This window comes from Biomphalaria glabrata, chromosome 15 (genome assembly GCF_947242115.1).
Source record: "Biomphalaria glabrata chromosome 15, xgBioGlab47.1, whole genome shotgun sequence".
Classification (NCBI taxonomy): Eukaryota; Metazoa; Mollusca; class Gastropoda; family Planorbidae; genus Biomphalaria; species Biomphalaria glabrata.
In genome coordinates, this window is record NC_074725.1 from 32,115,922 (window position 1) to 32,139,187 (window position 23,266).

General features: G+C 37.1%; 1 protein-coding gene across 1 annotated transcript in view; it reads right to left on the minus strand.

The window, feature by feature from the left end:
* LOC106074934 (aminopeptidase N-like) overlaps nt 1–23,266 on the minus strand; it is a 75,487-nt gene that overhangs the window by 27,974 nt on the left and 24,247 nt on the right. The window contains exons 10-16 of the mRNA XM_056011820.1: nt 22,708–22,821; nt 22,034–22,168; nt 13,919–13,984; nt 12,227–12,298; nt 9,339–9,526; nt 6,011–6,111; nt 4,982–5,124 (exon numbers count right to left, since the gene is read on the minus strand). Of these exons, the coding sequence (XP_055867795.1) occupies nt 4,982–5,124; nt 6,011–6,111; nt 9,339–9,526; nt 12,227–12,298; nt 13,919–13,984; nt 22,034–22,168; nt 22,708–22,821 (819 nt within the window). The remainder of the gene's footprint in view (nt 1–4,981; nt 5,125–6,010; nt 6,112–9,338; nt 9,527–12,226; nt 12,299–13,918; nt 13,985–22,033; nt 22,169–22,707; nt 22,822–23,266) is intronic.

A 23,266-nucleotide genomic window follows, 5' to 3' on the forward strand; every position in this document is an offset into this window, starting at 1 on the left:
CAAAAATCATCTCTCAAGGTACAGTGGACTGAGCACGAAGAAAGGGGTCGTCCAGAGAAATGCTGGCTGGATAACATAAACCAGTGATGCCCAACCTAATTCGACCTGCGGGCCATTTTTATTTCCGACACTCGTGTCGCGGGCCACATGAACGAAAAAGTAGGCCTACAAAAAACGATATTGACCTGAAACCCGTAGATCCTGTGCTTCATTAATTAATGGGACATTTGAAATGTACCTTTTTTTTTCCCCGCGTCAGAAGATGGCTTCGTTTCTCTAATATCAGCAACATTGTAGCTAGCTTTACAACCGAGCCATTTTCTTGTCTCTGTTTTTGTAAATATTCCCATCAATCCTCCAATTTCTAGGCTTAGTTTAACAATCTTTTATTTCCCGGCTCAAACCAAGAATGCCGTCCTATTTGTTTCATAATGGTGTTTATATGTTGTTATTTTTTTCTAAATAGCCACACTTTCCTTATAAAAAAAAACAAATATGTTGAGGGCCCTAAGCCCCTTACGTAAGTAAAGATAATTTTTTTACATCTGTTTGGAAAAAGGGGGGATTTTCAACACTTTGTGCCGACATTTAGGAGGGCCGGATGGACTCACGTCACGGGCCGATCTGGGCCGTACTTTGGGCATCACTAACACAATGAATAGACCGGCCTCTCTCTCGCTATCCTGCTAAGAAAAGTTGCTGACAGGGAAAAGCCGAGGGACAGATGATGATGATGACTCAATAATGTTACATTTTGTTTTTGTACTGATCAGATTACAAAACTATGCAAAGATTTTACAACTCAAAACGCTACAATATTTTGCTTTGTATAAACTGAGCAAATTTACGCTAATTTGCTGAGGACCTAGCATCTTAAAGGATAAAAAACTCTCTTACTTTCCATAAATTTTTTTTTTTTTTTTTTAAGTCTTTAAGGAAACCTCAGAATTTGCGCTATTTGGTAGTGTACGGGTATGATAGTCATGAGTGTTTGGCAATGTTAACGTTTTAGAAATAGTTATAAAAAAGGTTGTGTACAAATAAATATATATATATATATATATATATATATATATATATATATATATATATATATATATATATATATATATATATATATATATATATATATAACGGAGATATATTTAGCGCCATAGCAGACAAAACAGGAACCACCCAATTCTAATCTTGATCTGCCTAAATCTAAATCGCCAAAATTTAAATTTTCGTCAAAAATTATGAGTGTCCAAACCACCCCACAAATCAGAGTAGCGCGCGGCTCATTCTTAGCAATTGATGAATCATCAGTAATACTGTCGTTAACGGCTCATTCTTAGCAATTGATGAATCATCAGTAATACTGTCGTTACGGCTCATTCTTAGCAATTGATGAATCATCAGTAATACTGTCGTTAACGGCTCATTCTTAGCAATTAATGAATCATCAGTAATACTGTCGTTAACGGCTCATTTTTAGCAATTGATGAATCATCAGTAATACTGTCATTAACGGCTCATTCTTAGCAATTAATGAATCATCAGTAATACTGTCGTTAACGGCTTATTATTAGCAATTGATGAATCATCAGTAATACTGTCGTTAGCGGCTCATTCTTAGCAATTAATGAATCATCAGTAATACTGTCGTTAACGGCTCATTTTTAGCAATTGATGAATCATCAGTAATACTGTCATTAACGGCTCATTCTTAGCAATTAATGAATCATCAGTAATACTGTCGTTAACGGCTTATTATTAGCAATTGATGATTCATCAGTAATACTGTCATTAACGGCTCATTCTTAGCAATTGATGAATCATCAGTAATACTGTCATTAACGGCTCATTCTTAGCAATTGATGAATCATCAGTAATACTGTCGTTAACGGCTCATTTTTAGCAATTGATGAATCATCAGTAATACTGTCATAAACGGCTCATTCTTAGCAATTAATGAATCATCAGTAATACTGTCGTTAACGGCTTATTTTTAGCAATTGATGATTCATCAGTAATACTGTCGTTAACGGCTCATTTTTAGCAATTGATGAATCATCAGTAATACTGTCGTTAACGGTTCATTCTTAACAATTGATGAATCATCAGTAATACTGTCGTTAACGGATCATTCTTAGCAATTGATGAATCATCAGTAATACTGTCGTTAACGGATCATTCTTAGCAATTGATGAATCATCAGTAATACTGTCGTTAGCGGCTCATTCTTAGCAATTAATGAATCATCAGTAATACTGTCGTTAACGGCTCATTTTTAGCAATTGATGAATCATCAGTAATACTGTCATTAACGGCTCATTCTTAGCAATTAATGAATCATCAGTAATACTGTCGTTAACGGCTTATTATTAGCAATTGATGATTCATCAGTAATACTGTCATTAACGGCTCATTCTTAGCAATTGATGAATCATCAGTAATACTGTCATTAACGGCTCATTCTTAGCAATTGATGAATCATCAGTAATACTGTCGTTAACGGCTCATTTTTAGCAATTGATGAATCATCAGTAATACTGTCATAAACGGCTCATTCTTAGCAATTAATGAATCATCAGTAATACTGTCGTTAACGGCTTATTTTTAGCAATTGATGATTCATCAGTAATACTGTCGTTAACGGCTCATTTTTAGCAATTGATGAATCATCAGTAATACTGTCGTTAACGGTTCATTCTTAACAATTGATGAATCATCAGTAATACTGTCGTTAACGGATCATTCTTAGCAATTGATGAATCATCAGTAATACTGTCGTTAACGGATCATTCTTAGCAATTGATGAATCATCAGTAATACTGTCGTTAGCGGCTCATTCTTAGCAATTAATGAATCATCAGTAATACTGTCGTTAACGGTTCATTCTTAGCAATTGATGAATCATCAGTAATACTGTCGTTAGCGGCTCATTCTTAGCAATTGATGAATCATCAGTAATACTGTCGTTAACGGTTCATTCTTAACAATTGATGAATCATCAGTAATACTGTCGTTAACGGATCATTCTTAGCAATTGATGAATCATCAGTAATACTGTCGTTAACGGATCATTCTTAGCAATTGATGAATCATCAGTAATACTGTCGTTAGCGGCTCATTCTTAGCAATTAATGAATCATCAGTAATACTGTCGTTAACGGTTCATTCTTAGCAATTGATGAATCATCAGTAATACTGTCGTTAACGGTTCATTCTTAGCAATTGATGAATCATCAGTAATACTGTCGTTAGCGGCTCATTCTTAGCAATTAATGAATCATCAGTAATACTGTCGTTAACGGTTCATTCTTAGCAATTGATGAATCATCAGTAATACTGTCGTTAACGGCTCATTTTTAGCAATGGATGAATCATCAGTAATACTGTCGTTAACGGCTCATTTTTAGCAATGGATGAATCATCAGTAATACTGTCGTTAACGACTCGTTCTTAGCAATTGATAAATCATCAATAATACTGTCGTTAACAGACTATCGTCTAAAATCATCCCTGACGTCATTTGGCTTCGAGTATTTTAGACTAAGTGGTTGAATCCCAGCATTGGAATAGAGATACTACAGAAGGATCAGCCGACACATCATGTACGTCGCTCCAACGGTTCAACAATATATAACAGGGGTGGGCAAATTACAACCCGCAAGCCACATGCGGCTTGCCGGAGTGTTTTATGCGGCCCGCGGACACACATAATATTAGGCTCGCCCACACATTATATCTATAAAAATGCATATATATTAAAAATGAATAATTTAAACATCTATGAATTCCATATAAACTATTGAAACCTCTGATTCTCAAGATCAAAAGGCTGAAGAAACATTGACTGTATACGTCATTCCAATAAGTGTAAAGAAAACGAAAGCTATACTAATTGGCAACATGTGAAAACATTCAGTCAAAGACTCACTCTCTGGCCAGTATTTATTCAATGCTTTGAAGACATGTGAAATTGTTTAGTTGGCATGGAACAAGATGGCAAGTTGATAAACCAATGGATCCCGTAATTTGACTCGGAATAAAAAGTTTATTAATAAAGTCAAAGAAGAATATACCAACCGTAGACTCTACATAGGAAAAATGTGTGTCAAGTTGCATTGAATATCATACATGTTATACTGACTCAATTATCTCAGTTATCAAACGTACCAGAGCTGGTGGTCTTAATCATTTGCAGTTCTGTGAAGTAGCCTACTTGAAGATTTGGAAACAAAACATAACGATGTTTGGTACCACAGCTGTATCCGGTTTAACTTGGTCAAGGTATTGAGAAGAATATGGGACCTCAAGGAAGAACATTGTTATGTTCTTTGAAGAACATTGTCTGTTACTTTTGTTACTAATATTTCTAATGAAAACTGGAAGACAGATTTTATGTTCGCCATTTCCACACTTAGAAACCTTTGCTGCTAAACTTTTATATTATTTGGGTTCGCACACATCTGTGAACAAGTATTTTCTTCTTATGATCCGCTAGTCTGACAAGACTTCGAATGAGGAACTGTGCCAAAGAACAAAGAAGCAGCCCATTTGAAGTTGATATCCTTTAGAGACGATGGCGATGGATAGGCTACAACCTTCACAACCTAACAAGCCAGGCCCTCACCGGCCCAGGAGTACACGTCTCCGCGATTTGGAAGCGAACACCAGGCAGATGGGCAAGACGTGGGGACAGTTGTAGAGACTCCCCAGAACCGAGACGCTTTAAGGAAGCTAGTTGATTGCCCTCGGCCATCGCCTTAGGCTGGACCACAGGAAGAGATTAGATGAGATAATGGACTTTTATTTAATTGCAAATGTAAACAAAACTAATACCTAATAACGATTTAAAAAAAAAATAGTAAAGATGATGCTATTAATCATTGTTAATAGTTTACTCTATTAATAAAAACATTAAAATAATGTTTTGGTCTAAACTCTAGAAAGACAACTTTTTAAACACATTCTTGATTTATCGAGTAATTACCTCATGGTCTTCTTGTAACTGGTCAGTCAAGGCCTTCCAGTTGTCCTCGTCGTAGTTGACCCTGTAGTAGCCTACTTCGTCAATATTGGCAATGATCCAGCCATTTCTACTAGATGGTAGCGTCTCTTTTAGAGTTATTACTTCTGCAAATGCAAAAGACATTAAGAGTGATTGCCCTTTGAAAATGCTTCGTTTGTTCAGGAAGATAATCTTGCCAAGGGAATCATGGGTAATGCGAAGTTCTCCGGGGACTTAGTGTGGGTTCTCATTAGTCACTTTAGTATAGGCATGTTAATTTCATTATTTTATTAACAAAAACATTGAATGTGTATATTTTAGTTTTAGAATGTATATTTTTTGTGGGGCTTTTTGGGGTATAAACCCCCTGGGTTTAAACCACGACAGTGTTTCCAATCGCAGAATTTTAAATATTGTTTAAAAAAAACAACAACAAAAGAGCAATAGGAGCATGTATATATATATATATATATATATATATATATATATGTATATTTTAAAAAATATTTAAACCATAAAAAGTAAAAGTGAAACGTTAAAATTTGGATTTATTTTATCTCAATGAAGTGGGACCCTCTCGTGTAGAGTTCTTAGGGCTCCAGCCCTCGGTAGAAGAGAGCCATAAAGTTTAGGCAAGGGGTACCTCGAATAGAAAAATATAGAGAACCGAATGACGCACTTGGGTTTATGGCTTTGGACGTTCCCATAGAAATGAAGATGATTACGTCCTAGTCCAAACCTCTTGCATGACGTAGGGCGGTAGGGGGATAGAAGAGAATTAGTTTCGAACTCGGAATCACATCGTGGAGACAGACCAAAGCGCATACAACACGGCCAAGCAGTCATAATATTTAGAAATATTTTCTATATCGAAATAAAACATGATGTACTTGTGATTTATACAAATTGATCCCTATGTGCATTGTACTAACTCTTTTCACAAAAGAGTAAAGAGCGGAAGTATGGAAAGCAGAAGTATGTGAAGCGGAAGTATATGTAACAAGAACCTACTTGTACTTTCGTTTTTCCATAGCCAGTAAACAACTTGATTTGATTGGTTGAAGTTCCTGCTGCTGTTGGAGGTGAAGGTCAGCGGAATGATCCAAGTATAACTGAAAAGTAAAATCAATATTTGTCTTTTGTTTTTCCAGTAGTAGGTGGCGTTGAGGTAGTGCCTCCATTTTTACTCGAGAAAAGTATCTTATCTTATATATATTTATAGCTTTTATATACCGCAACTTTCATGCTCATAGCATGCTCAGAGCGCTTTGATCCAATCTCATTTGTGGACCGGTGGGGGGGGGGGGGGAATGGGTATCTAGGAGTTGGTTTTCCGTGCTGCCTTTAGGCGCTCAGTAAACACAACTCTGCCCGAGTCGGAGGTCGAAGATCGAGCCCCCTTCTAGGTAGCCTAGCCCCAAGCCAAGTTCAAGCGCACTTAGCCTCTCGACCACGCTTCGGGGAAATAATCGTTCAGAGATAGACCCTCGTGGACGGGGGTAGACTAGAAATGAATGCCTGTGTGTATCAAAATTGTGTTTTTATGTCGTGGATAACCTTGAACTATTAAATTAAAATAATCATTAAAATCAGTGTTAATGACTCTATGTGAATCAAGCTAGATCTTGATTTTTGTCCCAAAAAACACTAATGCTAAATACTCGACTTAAAATTTTCTAAAAAAAAAAAAAAAAATACCCCTTTCAGACCTTGCGATCTATGGGGAGCAGACGATGTCAATTTATCTGTTCCTATGGCCATTGGGTAATGAGAATGTCATGTGGCCAGCACGTCGACCAACCACTTTTACTTTCATCTACTAATGTCAAGTACCCTTTAGAGTTGAGTAGACACAGAAGTGCCCTAAAGATCAAGAAATTCAAAATCCCAGACTTCTCCAGGATTCGAACCTGGGACCCCTCGGTTGGTAAGCAAAGCACTTTACCACTCATCCACCGAGACTCCCCTTGAAATGTAATGTAAAATGTATTCTACATACTCCTTAGTTTATCTATAAAAAGGACACTCCGATGGTTTTAACAATTTTTGATATAATATGTGTTTTGATTTACAGATAAGGAATATATTATTAAATTGTTTTTATTTGCAATAATAACTTAGTAATTGATGTTTTTATGACATATTTTTTTCTGCGCATCCAAAACGATCAGATTTTTACCGGGTTTCTATGTGACGTCACACTAACCTATTAATTTAATCCATTGACTTATTGTATAACGGGAGACAATGCAGTAAAGTTTACATTCTCATAAGAAATTTATATCTTCGTCTATAGTCTATGCAGTTAGATCTAGATCTTGTAAGCAAAGAAAAAAATGCATGTTGAAAGTAGATCTGCATGCTTGACTAATCACGGCAGTGTGTATTTTCTCGCCTGACCACTCAACACACAACAAACATTATCGCTTGGTTTTCTTGTCATGACCGACTAGACGTAGTCTTGACTAGCCTTACACTGACCACTTTGTTCGAATCAGTCAGACACACGATCTATTTACTTTTTAGAACAGGGAAAGGCTTAGATGAAAATGTTACTTTTTTTAAGCGAGTTGGTTATCCTAATGCTTTTAGATCTCTCTCTCTATATATATATAATTATACCATAGCTCTGGACTAGGCCGTCACTAAGCCTAACAGCCTAACACAGGGGTTCTCAACTTGTGGGTCGCGACCCCCTTGGGGGTCAATTGACGATTTACCAGGGGTCGCCAAAGACCATCGAAAAAGTCTATTCTTCTATTGCTGTGTGTGTGAGAGAGCAAGAGGGGGGGGGGGGGGTCGCGGCAGAGTGGGGGATTGTAAAACGGGGTCGTCGAGCTTAAAAGGTTTAGAACCGCTGGCCTAACAGCTACTGTAAGAATGAAGCAATACAATTGGTCAAATCTAGTTTCCTTTCAGTATTGTTGATGGAAGTGACGTACGCCTAACCTAAAAACAAAATCTAAAAGCACCCCGTTTTTTTTTTTTTTTGAGATGTCAAGAATTTACTGTCTAATTTATTAAATATAAATGTTTCTAAGCATTTAAATAACAAAATGCTAAAATGTTTACTAATACAACTTTTTACGGAGAATTTAAATATGTCAATAACTCAAATTTGAAAAACTATCGGAGTTTCCCTTTAACCTATACAACAGAGCTAAAAGATGTGTAGGTCACCTGTTTTTGTGCATATCGGTCCACAAGGCTGTCCCATGACCAACCAGCGTTTAGTAAGAGTTGAAACTCCAAACCCGCGTCACTTTTGGTCAACATGACCTGCCTTACATCAACGAACACATTTGGTGCTATTAAAACGATGTCACCTTTTTAAGGATCATCATATCTAGATCAGTGACGCCCAAAACTACAACCTCTTGGGGACAGGGCCGGCCTTAGGGCACTGCAGCCTATGCGGGCCGCAGTGGGCCCCGCACTTTCATAGGCCCCGCGCTAACACTACTTGTTAAGTATTAAATTAAACCATTATAACTAATAACAGGGTTACCGTAGCTTCTTGATTTTACAGGCGCTCCTGAAAATCTCATGATATTGCAAGGTATACGATGAAAAAGTAATGAAAATCTGAAATTATAAAATTATCCTGAAAACCCATAAAAATGTCCTGAAAAATTGACAGAATTATCATTTTTGGGTGTCATTAATTATGGAAAACCCCAATCTTAATCACGTTTAAAAAAAACGGCATTGTCATTAATTTCATTAACTCTTTCTCTCCTAACCGACGATACCAGCGTTGATTTCACCAGAATGTGGTAAATAATTACGGAGAGAGAGAGTTAAATAAAAATAATAAGGCGAATTTAACCAAAATAGGAAGTTCCAATAGTTAATTTACTGTATTAGTCAGTGGCATGTAAATATAGATCTAAATCTATCTTGATCTCTTAAAAAAAAAATCAAAAACGATATTTTGCTAGTCGATAGTTAATCTGAAAAGAAAGATGTGAATGTTTATCAACATTTTGTTGGAAATCTACCTTTTATTGTAGATGGCTCGTAATTTAATTTGACCCTGAATTTGCACTTAATAAAAAATGAATAAAATGCAATGACGAATGTATTTTTTTAACAAAATGTCTCAATTTTCACTTATTATTCTTATCCCTACCCAGACTGGGTCTCGCGCTATCCGTTTCGCATAAGGCCCAGCAATGCGTAGGACCGGCCCTGCTTGGGGATGTACTTTCAGGCCTCTGGAAAACTTCCCACGGTATCACGGTTGTGAGTTACATGACATGTAAGTATACTTAATTTTACTTTATTCAACTCAGAAAAGGTTGTGCATAAAAGATTTAGATAATCAAATCAGACGTACTTGAAAGGCGACTCGTATTTTCCTAGTTCAGTGGCGTTGCGGTCTGCGAGATACCGGGCCTGGCTGACAAGAAGTTGTGTGTTGGAGTTATCCACTCGTTTGACAGTCACCACTGGATAATTCATCTGTAAGATCCAAGTATCCATGACTTCCTTGACGTCGATTCGATTTGAATCTGCACCAGCTGTCTATCAGAGAGGGAAAAAAATATCTTTTTTATGTATAACTCCTAACACTCATTTAATTTCAGTTTTATTGATGTTATTATTTTTTTTTTTTTTTTTTTTTTTTTTTTTTTTTTTTACATTCTGTATCTTCCTATATAAGCCTAGTATGCATACAATAGTAACTAAATTTGTATCATGAATATTAATGTACAAAGGACTGTTTAAACCAGTGGTTCCCAAACTTGCACGACCCGTAGACCCCTTGCCATGTTTTTAAGTTTTCGGTAGACCCCCCAGCATTTTTTTGAAAATTCATTAACTACAGATGTGCTTTTCTCACTGATTACTATGCGATATATATGTATTGATGACATTCAAGACAAAATAAAGCAAAATAAAATTTAATATGCATTACACTAAACAACAACAACAACAAAAAAAAACGCCTATTGGTGGGCAGCTTTGATAATAAAATGTCACTCTTGGGCTTCAATTTAGTTCGGGTTAACATTCTATCTTCTCGATTAGATGATGTCTGACTGATTTAAATTTGGAAAGTAAGAAAATTTATCCTTGTCATTGTATGCTTCATTAATTTAATCCTCACATGAAACACCGAGATTATGCCTTCGTGTTGATCAAATTTAGATTATCACATTGTAGCTGCATAACCTCATTAAATTTATGAAACAAGTCGGTTAAATAGACTTAGTCCGATTCCCATTTAATTTCTGTGTTTTAAAATAGGATCTTAGCAACCAAGAACTCAGAAAAAATAGTGTCAAAGATAAGCCTTTCAACAACTATCATACTTCAGTATGAAGGAGCAATTGATCAAAATTTCAGGCAAAAAGCAATTCTTTATGAATTACTTGATTCATAACAAAAATATAATAATACCACTACATTATCAGGCAAGGTTAACTAGTCCAGCTTTTTAAAAAAGTAAATCCTAATAACACGATAACCATTCATTGTCCAAAACTCATTTCACCATTATACCTTTGAACTGTATTGTTGCTTAGAGGAATTTTTAATGATATCAGATATAGGATTGTGTAAAACAGATTGTAAAACCTCTTCAATGGTTGGCAAAGTCAATATTTTGCTTATAGTGTGCAGTTTTTTAGAGTTTGATATAAGCCTAAGTAAATATATTGTAAGACGCTCACAAACCTACTCTCTATTATGATGTTTAATCAACATTTTTCTACTGTTGCTTAATTATGAATTTAAAAGTTTTCAAAAGTATTTCAAATCTGAATCTATTTTATTTCATGTTGACTTTTCTCGATGTACCAGCTTCGATGGTTTCATAGCGACATAGCTTCAAACTTTGTTACATAAAAATACAGAACAAATGCAATAGTTGTTTAACAAAGAAAGAATGAAGCCAAAGTTTTAATAACCAACAATTTACGGTCAACATTTCATTTTATAGACTAGGCCGTGTAAATTATTACTTTCATGTAGACACAATTAAGGTATTTAAAATAATACGTTTAAATCTTTAAATAAAAAAAAATCATTCCACTAACAGGGTTGAAATTCAAAGGATTAACTAAGGTACAAATCATGTGTGAACGAGTTAATTTCATGAATGGTCATGCTTCAATGAGATCCGCCTTCGTAGACCCCCATTAACAGGCCATAGACCCCCAATTTATTTTTTCACTTCCGTAGACCCCTTGGAAGTCCTCGTAGACCCCTGGGGGTCTATATAGACCACATTGGGAATCACTGGTTTAAACAATGGAGAAAACTGAGGAGACCTTATATGTGATAAATATTAACAAATTTTGCATGTGCATGTATTTAATACATCATTAATTCCCTTTAAAATTATAACATTAAATTTTTTTAAAAATTTTTTCCACAAGAGAGACATATACAACAAGCAGAAGCAAGGTAAATTTTCTTTTGGTTACGTCCCTTTGACCAAATAAAATAAATTTTCAAGACAACCCAACCAGGATATGAATTCACGAGGATGGACCAAATGGACTGCTAAATTCAGGGGCCCCCAAAATGGTACCCCCCCCCCGGGGGGGCCCTGTCTGCCTCAACATTTTTTCCTGGTACAGTTCCCTGTAGGAAGATCTTTAAAAGCCTATGCGTTTTTTTTTTTTAAATTTGCAAATATTTGTCTGTAAGTCATCAAGTCTAAAGATATTCGATTGCATTTATCCATTTTATTGATTTATTATATTTATCTAAAGAGCGGCTACTCTCGAGGTTCATGCTAGAGGTTTTCCACAGTAATCTTCTCTTTGTTTGATAAATCTGATGTTTATGTTGATTCTACATTGCCATTGGGAAGACAACATAAATGAGTGAACCGGCCTGTCATAGAAGGAGATTCTATCCAAGGCAAAACAGATAGGTGAAAGTTCTTACACTAATATTTAGCACATATGACTTGTCACTGCAGTACTAAGGAAAGAAGAACTAATTTTGACGTGAACTGAAGGAACTATACCAGCGTTGTTCAAGTTTCGTGTACAGCATGCTCCTATCTAAGCAACAAAATAATAATTGCCTGATAATTATACCTAAAATTCTGTTTGTATATTTGGTGCCTATCTCTGGATTTAAATATTCACTAATAACCCATGGGTATACTCCGTCAAAGTGACATAAAAAAAAACAACTATGTTTAGTCATGTGCGACCAAATTAACATCTATCTATCTATCTATCTATCTATCTGTCTGGCTCTTACCTCTGCAGCAGTCATGAAGTTCCACAGGTCGTCGTGGAAGGCATTCTTGTACGCCAACGTTTCAAGGTATTTCTAGGGAACAAATACAAACATAGACCTTATGCTAACCTCAAAGTCTACAGAAAGAAATTATTATATTTGATCAGTAAAAGTATAAAGTACTCAGTATAATCTAATCTTATCTTATAAAATATAGACGTTACTTCAGACGAGAAGATGATTACGTCCTACGCGTGCCCCTAGATTAACCTAATCTTGCATGTTAATCAATGACTAAGTTAAAAAAAACATAGCTTATCAAAGGAGAAGAACTCCAATCTTACAACTCGATAATGTAGAAGTTATTGCCCCTTTTCACTTTCACTAATAACAATTAATTATCGAAAACGCATAGTCTACTTGGTTCATTTCTAAATAGATTTATGTTAGGTGCAATAAAACAAGAATGGGTGTAGGAGAAATAGCATATACTATTATTTAATCGGAAAAAGAACACGACAGTTAACCATAACTGTGAATAATGAATGACTTCCCTTGTTGACCAGTAATTATGAACTAATTGTTGTTGTTTTTTTATTGATACATGTTGTCTATGCTAATGAATAATTGCATAAAGTTTCAACTTGATCCTCGAAAGGGTGTGGCAGGAATAGCGTGTTCAAACTTTTAACCAGACAGACACAAAGACAGAGTGACTTGATAAAAGTTTACTATAAAGTCTCTACTAAATTCCAGTCAACATTTAAAGATTGATTACATTGTGATATGACACGATACCTTTGATGTCTGGACCCAATAAATTCCCCACCAACAAAATTTTATAAGCGTCATTAGGTACAAATTCGTCATAATTTTCCGACCTCATGAAGCTCCAAATTTCTTAGACTAGTAGTTTTTTTTCTTCCTTAGCTTATATCCGCTCTGGGGGCGAGGTGGCTGAGCGGTAAAGCCCTTTTTTCAAATTGGGGGTCCCGGGTTCGAATCCTTGTGAAGGTTGGGATTTTTTTTATTTCGTGATCTATGGGTGCCTTTGAGTCCAACCATCTCTAAATGGTACCTGACATCAGTTGGGGAAAAGTAAAGGCAGTTGGTCGTTGTGCTGGTCGCATGACACTGTTAACTGTAGGACACATCATCTGAGCTATAGATCACAGAAGTCTGAAAGGGGAACTTTATATCCACCTTGTCTGTCTGGTAAGAAGTTTGTACACTCTCAGTGATAAGTGTATTTGCTTGAGGCGGCTTGAGCCCTCGAGTTCGAATTCATATGAATTTTTATTTTTTTATTTATTAAATGCATTTAAAAAGCGACCACGCTAACCATCTCTCCCGCCCTCCTCTTTTTCCCAACTGGTTCAGAAGAGTGACAGCCCTGACAACGCTAAAAAAAAAACATAAAACAATTGGTCAAGTATTTCTAATCACACAGATCTGTAATTGTAAGTCTTAATTCTAACTTTATTACATATTTAATTACACGACTGATCCAAACTAATTGATACGATTACACTTATTATAAACTTTCTTTTAAAAGTATAATTTCATTTTCCTTGTTACTTATCCGCGCTCACCCACGATCTCTTTTGAATATGGTCCGATTACGCGGCTGGTCAGATTAACCGGATTTGACTGTATATGAGATTGGGTTTAAAAAAAAACAAAAATAAATATAAAATTGGATTTCTTTCCTACTGTCAAGCCTTTCTTGAAGACATCAAAGCCCAGAAAATGACTCATCATCCTCACTACAGCAGCACCCTAAAGAGAAGAAATAATATTTCTGTATAAACATTAAGCGTAATTCTACATAATTCAATTGTTCAGTCTTAAATTATGCGGAGCTTAAAAGGTTATTTTTTAACAAATATTTATTAATGACAACGTGATATTAAATACATTTTTTTTTCATCCTCCTGCCGACATTATGTGCAACAACATAAAAAAATAAATTGTAGTACAAATTTCACATCTCTGAATGAAATATAAAAAAAGCCCACAAAAGAGGCAAGATGGCCCATAAAAGAGGCACATAAAGCCCAAAAAAGAGGCAAAGAAAAGAGGCAAAAGGATTCCTATGATGATAAAGCTAAAACTGAATAGTGCAAATTCTGAGGTTTCCTTTAAAAAAAAAAAAAATAATTAATGTAGTAATATTGTAGGCCTTTATCTTTCGTATTTGTTTAACTCTATATGACCGTATTTGATTTGTCTCGCTTGCTAATGCATATGTACCGTACTAGTTTATTCTATCGTATGAAAAAAAATTACATAGATATCTATATATATATTTAAAAAAAAAAAAAAAGAGATGTAAGCACATGTGGATTGTATGGCTTAAAATGTATGCGGACTTTCATCCGACTAAGGCAGGAAAAAGGACACGCAAGAACTATGAACAATTTCTGAACAAAGCTTTTTACATTCGTCAAAAACCCGAATGCTTCTTGGAATCTTCGAGCTTCCATAGAAACTAAAGACAGTTCCTTTCGAAAGAAATCCCAAATATCCAGGACTTCGATTGTGTCTACAATAAAAGACAATAGCCAACCCAATGATCGTCAAGTCTGCACAATTTCTGAACATATTACAATGAACAGTGTCAATGAACATGAACTATATACAATTTCTCAATAACCTTGACTGTTCAACAGTATTATATGGTCTGGATGTGGATGTGTTAATTCAGGGGTTCTCAACCTGTGGGTCGCGACCCCCCTTAGGGGTCGATGGAGGATTTTCCAGGGGTTCCCATAAGACCATCGAAAATATGAATTGTTATTGTCTACTCTCTCTATTGCTGTATGTGTGTGGGGGGGGGAGGGGTCGCGGCAGAGAGGGAATTGTAAAAAGGGGTCGCCGATCTTAAAAGGTTGAGAACCGCTGCGTTAACCTGTTTGTCTTGTCTGTCATTGTAAGTGAAAGTATAATCTGAATAAATCACTCAAAAAAAAAAAAAGATTTCTTTACCAAGGTATTTGGAAAAAGCTGTCATAGTACTAAACTTCCTTTGGACTTTTCAACCTATACACTATGGTGCAGGACTTAATGACTGAGTGATGTACAGGAACAATTTTTGGGATTCTATAGGAAATAATGACAGATCCTTCTTAAAGAATCCCAAAAACTTCGTTCGTCTACACCAGCGGTTCTCAACCCACGAGGGGGTCGCGACCCACAGGTTGAGAACCCCTGGTCTACACTCTACAGTAAAGGACAATGGACAACCCAGTGATCGTCAAGTTTGGACAGTTTATGAACAATTTTAACGTGAACTGTTGTGTAAACCGTAAACTTAGGTTAGTGTCTTATGTGTTGTTGGCAATGTCATCTCTTCAGTACTGAATAAACAGATTGTTACGAAAAAAAAAAAGATTTCTTTATCAATGTATTTGGAAAAAGCTGTCATAGTACTATAGTTCCTTTGGACCTTTCAACCTATACACCAGGGGTTCTCAACCTGTGGGTCGCGACCCCCTCGTGGGTCGATTTACGATTTGCCAGGGGTCGCCTAAGACCATCAAAAATAAGGATTGTTATTGTCTATTCTTCTATTGCTGTATGTGTGTGTATGGGGGGGGGTCGCGGTAGAGTGGGATATTGTAAAAAGGGGTCGCCGAGCTTAAAAAGTTGAGAACCGCTGCTATACACAATGGCGCAGGACTTAATGACTGAATGATGTACAGGACCAATGTTTGCGTTGATTAGCCCACGTGGTGGTACAAAAAGAAAACAGTTACAAAAGGAATTCAAGCTTGTCGGCTGGTCAGGGCCGGCCCTAGCATTTGCGGGGCCCTATGAGAGATCGCGCGGGGCCTAGTCTGGGTAGGGATAAGCATAATGTCAAAATTATTTTTTTTTTCAATTAGAAAATAGCCCTACTTTCGTCTTTACAATACATTTTTATCAAATGAAAGCTCGCAATGCCACTTTTTATTTATTAACACCCCAAAATGTCAATTTCGTCTATTCTTCAGGAGATTTGAATAAATTCAAAAAAAGTTCAGGACTTTATCGTATATTTTGCCTTTTCATGAGATTTCCTGGAGGCCCTGCAAAATCAGGAGGTCGCGAAAACCCTGTTATTTTATATACGTTATTATGGTTTAATTTACTAATGTACACTTAGAATTAGAGCGGGGCCTATGAAAGCGCGGGGCCCACTGCGACCGCATAGACTGCGGTGGCCTAAGGCCGGCCCTGCGGCTGGTAAACGCACCAACAAAAACATTATGTTTCTCTGAATTTTTGGGCTTCCATAGAGATTAAAGACAGTTCCTTTCGAATAGAAGGACTTCGTTAGTGCGTACGTACGTATGTGTCTACAACAGTGGACAATGGACAACAAAAGTGGATGGCTGCCTGGTCGTGCGGTTTGCGCGCTGGACTGTCGTTCGGATTTAATCGACGGTCGAGGGTTCAAACCCTGCCCGCTCCCATCCCCCGTCGTCCTGCGGAAGGTTTGGACTAGGAAGTAAACTATCTGCAACCCTGAATCATCCGAAACAATGTAAAACATTTTACTAGTGATCGTAAAGTCGGAACATCTTCAGAACGATGCTAACTCTTTCTCTCCTGATCGACGATGCCAGCGTTGATTTGGACACCATTAAACTAAATTGATTTTTGAATTTATAAACTTTAATTTGTGTTTTGTAAAAAAAAAAAAAGTATGCTTTCTCCTACAATTCAATACCAAATATTTTCTGATTACAAACAAAAATAATTATTGAAGTTTAATCATAAAATGATAGTGTGTGTAAAGATACAAGTCCTTTTATGTTTAAAGTGCCTTTTTAATTGTGTAACATTTCAACATAACATATATACACGGCAACGTTATAAACAGATCTCATACTTCACTCGCTGACTTCCTCTCTTCTTGTTTACACACTCGTCACTTCCCCCCAAGTCCCCTAACTCTCGATACCCTACACTTGACCGTGTGTCACAGTAACCGTGTCACAATTGTCCTCCCAGGGCAGAGAAAAAATTTTGATCGTGTTTTGGGTGTACATTAATAGTGTTTTACATCGACAAGAAAAAAACCCAATGACATGTAATACAATGGCATCTTCTAAAATGAGAAAACTGGCAATGCCTATGACGACAAATAAATCTTCAATAATATGTTATTGCAAGGGACATTTCCAATTGAACTATCGCAGAAAGCTTTCCTGTTATATTATACAACTTATATACACACACAAAAAAAATACACGCATTTAGTTTTTTCTATGTAACAATAATCTTTTGTATGCCAACATTGTCAGGTGAAAAATGCACAATTAGTTAATACTTTATGTTACATCTTCCAAATTAAGGGAATTGTTTACTTTGTGTTTCTTTCATACCAGTTCCTAAATGGCTGCCTGGTCGTGCGGTTTGCGCGCTGGACTGTCGTTCGGATTTATCGACGGTCGAGGGTTCAAACCCTGCCCGCTCCCATCCCCCGTCGTCCTGCGGGAGGTTTGGACTAGGAAGTAAACTATCTTCAACTCTGAAGGAACATCCGAAACATGTAAAACATTTTATAAACAAATGGACATCTATGACTACAATCAATGCAACAAACATAAAAAAAAACTCAATTGTAGTACAAATTTCACATCTCTGAAAAAAATATAAAAAAAACGGAGCGTACTGTTAATTCAATCTTGACACGACAGACTTTAAAGTTATCTTACAAGGTATTTGTTAATGTTCTCCTTATCTGATGAATGAATGAGCCAAAGTCCAGCGGTCCCTAGACACATCTTGTCAACACGTCAGCAATCACATTGATTTGTCCCGGAATAGCTTGAACTGTAAAGCTGAAGTCTTGAAAGTTTTAAAGCCCATCTAGTAATCCTCTGGTTGGCTAGCTTATTTGTATTGATATAAGCTAGTGGGGCGTGATCTGTTAGTAAGATGAATGATTTCCCAAGCACGTAACGGGATAGTTTCGTTATGCAGAACACAATAGCTAGAGCTTCACGCTATATCGTGGAGTATTTCTGTTCTGCTGCGTTCAGCTTTCTGCTAATGTAGTAAACTGATCTTAGCGTTGCATCACACTTCTGCATTAAAGTGCCTCCCACTGCTGTGGAGGATGCATCTGTTGCCAAGTAGAAAGGGTTTCTGATGTCTGGAAGCTGGAGTAGTATGTCGTCTGAGAAGACATTTTTAATGCTTTGCAGGCATTCCTGTAGTCTGGAGCTCCATGTAACCTTGTTTGGCATGCATTTTTTTTTTGTCAGTTCAATTAGAGGTTGTGTAATACCTGTGAAATTTGCCAGGAACCGTCTATAGTAATTACATAAACCTAAGATGCTTAGGACTTGTCCCTTTGTTGTAGGTATTGTTAAGTTGAGTATCTTGCTTAACTGTATACTGGAGGTGTGATGTGTCGATATCTTTCACAGTTTCAAGCTTTCAATAACTGGGTAATTCATCTGCTTCCTCTATTGGTTCTATCATCATTACTCTACGACTGTCTTGCGTGTCTTGCTTAGCGTTCGTTGAAAGAGTAAATGGTCTGGGCATGTACAGCTTCAGCATATTGATGTGAAATACTTTGGCTCTGCCTCTGATGTTTACGCTGTAGTCGACCTTCGAAATCACCTTTGTGACTTGGAATGGGCCCTGCCGTTTTATAAACAGCTGGTTATTTCTGTCAGGCAGCAGAACCATGACAATATCACCTACTTGTAGTGTTCTCAACTTTCGACCCTGATTTAGCTTTCTCAATAGTTCTGGGTTCTCGTTATTTGCTTGCTTTTGGACCGTTTCGCATGCTTTGATTATATTTTGTCTTGTTTTGATGACAAGATCGTATCCTGTGAGTACGTCATGTTCTATGTTCCTATTTACTAGAAAGTCTCTGTATAGTGACATGGGTCCCCTAACAGGTGAGCCATAGAGCATCTCGAATGGTGAGAAGCCCGTTGTTGTGTGTGGTACTTCTCTGTAGGCGAACAGTATGGGGTTGATCAGCTTGTCCCGGTCTGTTGGGTTGTCCTGTGCTACTTTGTTCAGCATTGTTTTCAGAGTTGAATTCAGGCGTTCGCACATTACATCTGTTTGTATGCAGGTATACCCAGGCTTCGTGGGAGAACAGATGACCAACGTACTGTACGATACAGGCGCAACCTCAATTTAGTCGCCAGTTGTGAAGAAACAAGTGCCTTTACACTTAAAGTGCCTTTTAATTGTGGAACATTTTAACATAACATATATACACCGCAACGTTATATACAGATCTCATACTTCTCTCGCTGACTTTCTCTCTCCCTCTCTTCTTGTTTACCCACTCGTCACTTCCCCCCAAGTCCCCCTAACTCTCCGATACCCAACACTTGACCGTGTGTCACGGTTGACCTCACACAGTAACCGTGTCACAACATAGTGTAAACAGATAAGCAAATAGAATAATATTATCAAAACGAAAAAAAAACTATTACGGAGGGAAAGAGTTAATTGTTGGGAACACACGGAACTTACGTTTTTGATTGATTATGTGTTTTTTGGCAGTCTTTGTTCGTGGTCGAAGTAATAGAGATGCCCAACGGAAACGCTTTAAAAACCAGTTTAGGCGCCAACTTAGGAGGCTGAGCAGTAAAGCGCTTGGCTGACGAACCGAGGTCCCGGGTTCGAATCCTGGTGAAGACTTGGATTTTTAACTTTTGGCAGTGTTCGTGGTCGAAGTAATAGAGATGCCCCACGGAAACGCTTTAAAGACCAGCTTAGGCGCCAACTTAGGAGGCTGAGCCGTAAAGCGCTTGGCTGACGAACCGAGGTCCCGGGTTCGAATCCTGGTGAAGACTTGGATTTTTGACTTCGAGATATTTGGGCGCCTCTGTGTCCACGCATCTCTAATGGGTGCCTGACATTAGTTGGTGAAAAGTAAAGGAGGTTGGTCGTCGTGCTGGCTACATGACACCCTCGTTAACCGTAGGCCACAGAAACAGATGACCTTTTACATCATCTGCCCCTCATAAATCGGAAGATCGGAAAGGGGAACTTTACTTTTTTTAGGCACCAACTTGCTTTAGCTGACATAGAATAGAACACCTGATCGCATGCGGCCTCAGAAAGAGACAGCTGGAGGTCACTCAGAAGGGCCGCGGGGTACACATTTTGAGACCAAAAGAAAATCCGCTGCCGAGGACAGACGCTGACGTCGAAAATAAAATCTTAATCGACCACCAGCGGACAATGGTTATGTTTGCATATAAACAGCCTTAATGCTTTAATATTGTATATACAGGTGTCAAGATGGCGTTGTAACCGAGTGGTTAATTGCTTTGCTTCCGAACCGAGGCGGTCCTGGGTTCTAATTCCTGTGAAGACTTTTTTTTTTTTTTTTAATTATGAATTTTTTTTTTGACCGTCAATCAAAGTAACATGGCTAAGGATAAGTAAGGATGGCTGCCTGGTCGTGCGGTTTGCGCGCTGGACTGTCGTTCGGATTTATCGATGGTCTCGGGTTCAAACCCTGCCCGCTCCCATCCCCCGTCGTCCTGCGGGAGGTTTGGACTAGGAAGTAGTTATCTTCAACTCTGAAGGAACATCCGAAACATGTAAAACATTTTTTACAAACAAACATTTTAACAAATGACCTTTACATCATTCACATAATAATAAGTACACTTAATGGGTGACTGTACGATAGTATTATAATAATTCCTAGCATGTAAAAACGCTCGACATTTCAAGTCACAAGGTAAATAACTGAGTCTTATGGAGTGTGTGTGTGTGTGTATGTGTGTGTTGTGTGTTTCTATGGTGACGGTAGAAGTTAGCGAATGGTCGTGAATGATGCAAGGTAGGCGGCATTGTCGTCAGCGGTCTTAGATAGGGGAGACGACTCCAGTTCGTTCTTTAATCATAAGGCAAGAAATGTACAGTATTAAACACCGCACACATCTCTTTAGACCAGTGTTTCTCAAACTTTTGACCTATGTGTACCCCCTTTTTTTAATTTTTGTAATGCTGAGTATCTCTCGCCCCCCCCCTTTCCCAATTAAAGTTATTAATAGAACATAATAAATAAACATAATTAAAAGATCAGCAGAGTTAATGAAATGCAACGAGTACCCCCTTTCAAAGTCTTCCCGTACCCATGAGGATACACGTACCCCACTTTGAGAAACACTGCTTTAGACCATCACTTAGAGAAAAAAAAATGCATTAAACGATAGTCTCAATTAAACGTCCTCTACCTGTTCCTCGCAAATTTATTTTGTCATATATCAATTCGTTTTTATTAACTGTAATAGCTTCTTTATTAATTGTAATAGTTTCTTTATTAATTGTAATAGTTTCTTTATTAACTGTAATAGTTTCTTTATTAATTGTAATAGTTTCTTTATTAATTGTAATAGTTTCTTTATTAATTGTAAAAGCTTCTTTATTAATTGTAATAGTTTCTTTATTGTAATAGTTTCTTATTAACTGTAATAGTTTCTTTATTAATTGTAATAGTTTCTTTATTAATTGTAATAATTTCTTTATTAATTGTAATAGTTTCTTTATTAATTGTAATAGTTTCTTTATTAATTGTAATAGTTTCTTTATTAATTGTAATAGTTTCTTTAAAATTGTAATTTCTGAGGTTGCGAATCTGTCAAAACCGTGTCTTACTTAAGAGTGATAAAAAGGAACATGTGTACGAAATTGTATACGAATCCGTTAGATAGTTTGAGATCTCTTGATCGGTACAAGCATAAACCAGGGAGTGACATTTTGCGATTATTATACAGATTCGACTACTTATCTTTACTTGAACATAACAAACAACGATTCCAAACAAATTTATCTACAGCTTACCTTCGAATAAGAGATAGAATCGAATATCTCGTTGATCTCGTCAGGATGATTGACGGGGACATAGAGCGGATGTGATGACACAAGTCCGTCATTGGCTAGAGCTGTGTACATGTACTGAACTACGTAAGTATCAAACTGGAAAATAAGATCACGGGAGATAACCAAGTAAAATGATATTACCTCCTTTGCGCTGGTGCTACATTTTATAACGTATCAGCAGCATCAATGTTTCGCTTATGTTATATTTTAACATGTATTATTTCTACATAACGTATATATATATATATATATATATATATATATATATATCATGGGCGTAGCCAGGATTTTTTTCGGGGGGGGGGGCTTTGGGGACGATTTTTGTCTCCACCACCCCCCCCCCCGACCCCCTGGTTGGCGGTTTTAAACTCGCCCCCCCCCCTGGTAGAGGTTTTAAACTCGACCACCCCTGGTATGGGGTTTTAAACTCAACAACCCCCCCCCCCCGGGTAGGGGATTTTAAACTCAAAACCCCCTTGGTTGTGCTGGGGCAAGTGATGGTTTAGTATTAAAAATCTCACCTAAAATAAACAAAATCAAAGCAAAAAATAAGTCGCTAAATTCATTTCGGGGGGGGGGGGGACCTTGGCTACGCCCATGATATATATATGTATATAACTAGCTCTAGGTCTTACTATCTTCCAGTCCGGCTCCACGTGGTCCACTCCAAGGTTCTCCACGTAACTGGCGAAGCCTTCATTCAGCCAGAGGTCATCCCACCAGGACATGGTGACCAGGTTGCCAAACCACTGCATTGAATAATAACAAATCTCACAGTAAGTGATGGCCACATCCGGATGTATAATGAAGTATACATACAATGATGATCAAATACTATTAGTTGTTTATAGGCAGGGCCGGTCCTAACAATTGCGGGGCCCTATGCGAAAGTGATGACGCGGGGCCTAGTCTGGGTGGCAATAAGGATAGTATGTGAAAATTAAGATTTTGTATAAGAAAATAAATTCAACTTTGAATTTTATTCATTCTTTACTAAGTGTTGGCGTTTTCCGCAATGAATGACACCCACAAATGAAAATTGTGTATATGTTTAGGAGATTTTCCTAAGTTTTCAGGAGATTTTCCTAAGTTTTCAGGAGATTTTAATAAATTTTAATAAATTCACGAGATTTCCAGTAATTTTTCGTATATATTTTGCAATTTAATAATTACACCGAGAATTAGCGCGGGACC